Genomic DNA, 6,754 nt, shown 5'->3' with positions numbered 1-6,754 from the left:
AAAAAGATTTGTGTAATAGATTTGCGTTTCTTTGCACAAATATTTGAACTTATGGCATATACACCCCAAAAATAGCAATGATTTTTCTGAGCCGACCCCTTTGGGATAAAAGTAGGTTGGATACGGCCCCCGGACCAAAATGAGTCTGACACCCCTGCCCTAAAGGTCCTACTGACAAAGATCTGGAGATGAGTTAAACATAAAAAGGTAAAAACAAACTTACTGTGTTTAAGTAGAATGTTACATTTTGCACCATAAACCTGAGCTGGATTTTAAGATCTTAAAATCCAGCTCATCGGGGTACTGCTTTTTACTTTTACCAAACATTTTGAAGTAACAATTCACCCCATGTTCAATTCAGAGATGAGCAAACACCTTTAGAGAACACCACCCTCTAGTGTTGGACAGGTCCATTACAGACAAACTACACATCTTAAGCGTGACAAAGCATAGGAGACAGGAGTAAGAATACAAACATTTTATTTTCATAAATACAATAAAAAATACAATATAAACAATATACACACAGTAATCATCAATATTAACAGCATGAGAAATAGTCAACATGAGTGTCCGGTGTTTGCGTTTAGAGAAAAGGGTCAAATCTTTTCAACATCAAACCAAGGAGAGGGTCCTCGGTCACCAAAGGAGCAGACAGTTATGTCACTTTACATTAAGATCATTATAACAAGTAAACTACTCCACTGACAGTCCAAAAAGCAACGTTTCAGACCATTTTCACACAAGAATCACAACTTAAGCAGGCGAGGTGAGTAGTTTGTGAGTTTGGTATCAATAACATGCATTTCTAAGTGTCAAAACCTGTTAGTGTGTCTGTTCAGGAAGTAGTTACAATGAGCTCTACTTTGGATCCTTCAAGAACCAGTAACTCAGCCCTCCACGTCTTCTGTCACCGCTTCATAGGAACTATAGTGTTACGCAGTTTGAACCATCAGCAGCCGTGAGCCAGGCAAAAATTAATCCTAGTGAGATATTCATGTTCATTTTGACCTGGTATTATTCTCTAGGGTTTAGTGCACAAGTTAACCCAAGTCACTAAAAATCTTTTCAAAACTTAAGATCAAGTCACAAAGGTAAAAATGATCACTTAGCGATTATTAAACTACATACATCTAATGGCAATTTTAATAACTTAAAATGGGCTTAAATAATGTGTAAAAGTTGATTACTGACACTTAGGAATACTTACAGTTGAAATCTTTATACACGTTGGTGCAGGTGGGGTGAGACAATTTCCATAAAAATGATACACAAGATTGGGTCAACGAGAGTGAGACAAGACAAGATTGTGAATAAACGATCCACCGGTTTTAATTTACTTAACATTTTTTGCACCATTGTTTTACTACAGCGTCAAGAAATGCACCTTGTCTCACTCCTTTTTTACCCAATCCAAAAGAGAACGCGTGGAAAATCTAGAGATAAAGATCATTTTAAACATCTTGTGGCGATTTTGTCTCACGAGATCTTGTCCCATCCTTATAAAAAGTTGGTGTAAACATTTAAATAAGTCCCTTGCAATGGGCGAGTGAAGCTTAAATATGTAAACAGTCTTTCTGGTTCAGGGGCTGGTCGCTTAAGCCTTAACGTCCGCTGGTCTTACGCTTGTTTGTGGTGGAGGCTGTGCCCGTTGGAAAGCCCGTTTGAGTGCCCGTTGACCTCTGCGCTGGTGGTCCCGCTCATGACTCCGTTGGTGTGGTGAGCCCATGTCTGAGCCTGCAGCACCTTGGGCAGCCTCTTGCCTTTGGTGTAGGCGTGGTAGTAGAAGTTGAGGAAGAGGAACAGGAAAATCATGCCGTACAAGCCGATGATGTAGATAAAGATGGGGAACTGGTATGGGCAGTCCTTCATGACAAAATACTGACTGATGTGGGTGGTGACCGTCACAAACTGGATCTGAGGACACAAAAGGAGTTTCATTACAAACAACTGCTTTATGAGACCATTGCAATGTCAGTTTAATACACTTACACATGGTTTCTAATGTGTTTTTTTTACTACAAATGATAAATAAACTTGCCTAACTTGTTCACACTTGTCGTTTCTAGTCAGAACTGTCCATTTGAACATTTTGACTTATTACTTTACATTTTCAAACTAGCCAATTTTGACCAGAAGTATGTCAACAAATGTTAGTGTCAGGATACTAAAACTCCAAACTTTATTTAGAATATATTTTTAAACCACAAACCAGTCTCTGTTCTGATAAAACGATACTAGTTTCAGCAGAGATTAGAATCTGATTTCGACAACCCCAGTAGCGTGAATGAATGAATAAATAAACCAGTGCCATGCTGCAGCGTACACGTGCCGACAATTTGGCTCCGAGTCGTTAATTAGATTTAACACGTGACAATCACAACTGGCATGAACTTGAACGGTTTAATAGTCGACGTACCAGCTGGATGGTGGTGAGGTGCTTCTTCCACCACAGGTATTTCTGGTATCGTGGGCCCATGGCACTCAGCCCGTAGTACGTGTACATGATCACATGGACCACGCAGTTGAGGAGAGCGTGGAATGTCCCGAGACCACCTGAAAAACAAAAAATATTTATTAGAATACACTAGGGAAATATTAAAGTATCGGATCTATAAGTAAAGTGAAAAAACCAGGACAGTACTAGTACACATGTCAACAATGTAAACAACGACTTGTCCTTAAGTGTACTATGCAACTTTTCTGGTCGAGGGTGTGCCACTGTCTGGACATTTTATTGGCTTGTCTAGAAATTTTCCACTGTATGGCACTGAAATCATGCAGCATTTATTCACTTTGTGGCTAATACCTTGGAAATGCATATTATTCATACTGTGAGTCCTTCTAGAACTTCAATTTCTCGACTTTATGTAGATGTAAAAGTTTGATGCCATACTGTGAAAACTACTAAAAATGCAATAACATCTCCAAAGAGACAAGCAGGTGATCTACCAGAAAAGTTACACATTTTTCAATAATAAAACAAATGCTGTACCTGGAGCAAAGCGGACGCCGAACCACCAGGTGAAGGGCATGATGGAGTGATGGTAAACGTGGAGAAACGTGACCTGACTGTTTTTCTTCCTCAGCACAAAGAAGATCTGAAAGGGGATTAAAAGTCAGTACAGTGTAGCTTATATGAAGTCAAAAACGCACAGGGTTGTCAACTAAACACTGGCCTCATGCTAAAATACTACTGAAACTAGATACTTATTTGAGCAAATTTCCGTCACAAGAAACTTTAACCCATCTTGAATAATTTTAGAAAAGGCTTCTTGGTCATTAAGACGACATTGTTTCTAAATACCAGGATGTGATTTCAGCAAAGTTTCTTAGAAAAGGAAATGGCTCAGTAGTTGATCCTGCTTTAGATGACTAAATACTAAGTATACAAAAGAGTTCCACATTTTAGTATCATGATAAAACCATTTACTAGAAAGAGACTGTATGAGCTACTACTCACCGTGTCCAGCATTTCAATAAATTTTGAGAAATAGTAGAGCCAGCATGTTGCCGCCATCTATTGGAAAAAGGAGAAAAGTTAGTTCCATCACATTCCTTTTTAAAAAAATTATTATTATTTTTCTAATTATTATTTTAATTTGTATTATTATTTTTATTTATTTATTATTTTTATTATTATTTGTTTATTTTTGTTATTTTTTTGTTTTATTTTAATTATTTGTTTTATTATTATTGGCATAAGTTTTTATTTTTATTACTTTTATGAACCTACCCTCAAAGCTTGTGGCGAGTCCGAGTAGTCAACCAAATCGCAGCGAAAAGAGTATCCCGTTCCCCATCCGGACATAACAAACTGAAAAAATATGAAAAATATTCATGTTAAAACAACAAAATTAAGCCTTCACTATGATGAAAAGAGCCAGAGGAAGCCCAAATATGGCATAAGGAAGTGTCCATGGCTATTGTAGGCACACTTGGCATATATTCAAAACCTGTCAAGCATAACTGATGACTGGCCCATACGTTACAGAAGTTATCAGAATATCTACCAGAAAATGCAAATGTGAGGAGTTGGGACAATAGGAAAAAGCTTCATACCTCATAACACATGTACAGAGAAAGTCCGACCACTGCAAAGTTGTACACAATCAAGACATTTTTCAGGTCGAAAGCTTTGCGGTTCTCCATCATCCTTGGACCGAGCGACATGACGAAGTAGATGTACGCCAGGATTATGATGGTTTGAGGAAGAGGAGAGGACATGAGCAGCCAGTCTTCCGTCCGGACATCTGCAAAAAAGAAGAATCAAAAAGGTTCAGTAAATCTCGCTGTAGGATTTAGGATTTTAGCGAACGGAAAACAAAAACTTACCTGCGTTTTGGATGAACCGGTCGTAAGCGAGGGCGACTGTTGACTTCACGTTACTGAACTCCATTTTGGGACCTGCAAAAGCAAAGCGAAAATGTTCTAAGACGTGAAAAGCAAGGAGACTGGCAAGCTAAAAGAGCTATTTGTCCAGTGAACAAGTTGAACAACCAGACGGACCAGACATGAGCAGCATTTTTTCCAAAGCACACAGGATGTATTGTATGTATGCAAGCAAGCAACCTTTAAATTTACCAGTCCAAAAAAAATTAAATTAAAAAGTAGCCTACAATAAAAGCATGAGTTTCACTACATTATGATGGGCTACGGAAATTTAAATGATTTGACATTTTAAAATCAATAAATCACTATACTGAGCCGTTTAGGATTAAAAAAAAGGAGAGTTCAAGTGTCTGAAAAGTCTGTTTGGTCATTAAAGAAAATATTATGGCCCTTCAAAGAGAAAAAAAAACGTGGCAGGTCTTGACAAGTTGCCAATGGATTGGACTCATGATGGAAAACAATGGCACACCTAATCATTTCACCTGTTAAAAGCCAACTCCCAGAGATTAGTGAACCAGCAGAACGGTGGGTGTCAATACGAGATTAGTAAAAACAAAACAAAACCAAAAAAAATGTGTAGCCTGCGTAAAACCAAGACGTAGTGAACGATTTGAATACAGAAAGAAAAAAAAAAAAACCTTGATAGCCTGATAAATGCTTTCACGTACATTACTTAATCGTGAACTGAACGAGAACGAGCCAAATATATCGTAAAACAACAACTATAACGTTACTGCTAGCTACAGAAACTTGTCATCGCAGCACTTTTCGACCACTTTTTTTTAAGAATCTCCTCGCGTTTTATCAACTTTTAAACAACCATGAAGCGTACAAACCTTTATCTGTGTCCTTCGCTTCCAAAGTGACGAATAAAAACAGTATTTCTCCAAGTAAAATCCGATGTACCACACACGAAGTCCCAGGTACGAATCACCTGCGCCTCCGCTTCAGGTGCGCTCTCGTCACTGCGCGTTTGGGCCGAGCGGCGTCCGCGCGCGTCTTATGGCGCCGGGGGTGGGCGGGGACCGGAGCGAGAAGAGGCCTCTGATTGGTCAATACGAGTACCGGAAAAGTGCGTAAAAAAAGGGCATTCTTACGTGATGCCTCACCTCTGAAAAAAATGAAGACGAAACCCACAGTTTAGGTACAAAAGATTTCATAATCGTCGAATTATAATTTATTTATTTATTTTTAATTGGCCTGTTCTGACAAGAGGTGAGGAAAATAACTAAGAATAGACTATCATCACTTGCATTAATTAAAAATAACCAAATTAATTAATCTTATTCATGCAGTTAATAAAATCTGGTGGAAATTGTGGGCCTATAATACTAAACTAAGCTTCTATTACATTGTGACTGATAACCCGAGAGACAAAACTAAAATAATGGCTTTTAAATATTTCCTAACAAGTCATTTTATTTATATAGCACATTTAAAACCGCAAACCATAACAAGTTGCTCCATAGTGAAACAATAAAACAAATATAAAATACACAAAATATTACATGAAAGAGTGGCTTAATACACAAAAGATAAAATCTAAAGTTGACATCTTCAAAGTAAAGGTCATGAGCTGCTGAATGACATCTTGAAAAAAATGTGTTTTTAGGAGGGTTTTTAAAAGAGATAAGGAGGAGCGTGACCTCAGATAACAGATAACAGAGAAAGCTCGTCCTCCCCTGGTTTTGAGGCGGGACGGTGGGACGGACAGTAGGTTGAGAGAGTTTGACCTGAGAGACCGAGGGGCAGTGTGTGGGGTTAAAGGATCAGTGATGTACCGTGATGCAAGTGTGTTCAGTGATTTAAAAACAAATAATACAGTTTTAAAATCAGGTAAACAGTGGAGTTGGGCAAGGATTGGTGTAATATGGTCTCTATTTTTGGGACCGGTGAGCAGTCTGGCAGCAGCAATATGAAATAGTAATTAGGGGTGTGCAAAAATATCAAAATATCAATATATCGTATCGTTTAATGTGATGATACAGTATTGAATATCGTGGGCTACTGTATTGCTATATCAGCAAGAGTATTTTTACGTGTGTTTTACTAAATTATTTTGTTACAGTGCTACAGTTTTGTTACTTGTTTAGAGGAAGGAAAACTCCTTTAATCAACACATTTGACATTTTCACTGTTTTGAGGATTAAAATGTTTGTGTTTCATATGAACTTTGCACAAGAACTGGTTTAACAAAGACTTTAGTATCACAGCCATGATTTAGACTTTATTTTTTATTGAACCGTATCGAATCGATTTGAAATATATCATATCAAATTGAAAGTGCACTGCATCGAGATATGTATCGTATCGTATCGGCAACTTCTTAATGATACCCAGCCCTAATAGTAATAGGCTTATG

At 37.9% G+C, this 6,754-nt stretch overlaps 1 protein-coding gene across 1 annotated transcript; it reads right to left on the bottom strand.

Annotated features, from left to right (window-relative positions):
• Positions 1–463: 463 nt before the first annotated feature.
• Positions 464–5,383, bottom strand: elovl7a (ELOVL fatty acid elongase 7a). Its single transcript, XM_020932315.2, has 8 exons — positions 5,229–5,383; positions 4,336–4,407; positions 4,063–4,253; positions 3,737–3,817; positions 3,464–3,520; positions 2,996–3,101; positions 2,420–2,556; positions 464–1,917 (listed from the first exon to the last, which is right to left on the bottom strand). Exons 2-8 carry the CDS (start codon positions 4,397–4,399, stop codon positions 1,621–1,623), a joined length of 933 nt encoding a protein of 310 aa, XP_020787974.1. The 5' UTR covers positions 4,400–4,407; positions 5,229–5,383; the 3' UTR covers positions 464–1,620.
• Between the last annotated feature and the right edge of the window lie 1,371 nt (positions 5,384–6,754).

The sequence above is a fragment of the Boleophthalmus pectinirostris genome, unplaced genomic scaffold (genome assembly GCF_026225935.1).
Source record: "Boleophthalmus pectinirostris isolate CB_2022bp ecotype Guang Dong unplaced genomic scaffold, ASM2622593v1 HiC_scaffold_4, whole genome shotgun sequence".
NCBI classification, from domain to species: Eukaryota; Metazoa; Chordata; class Actinopteri; order Gobiiformes; family Gobiidae; genus Boleophthalmus; species Boleophthalmus pectinirostris.
This window is presented reverse-complemented; position numbering and strand designations above follow the sequence as displayed.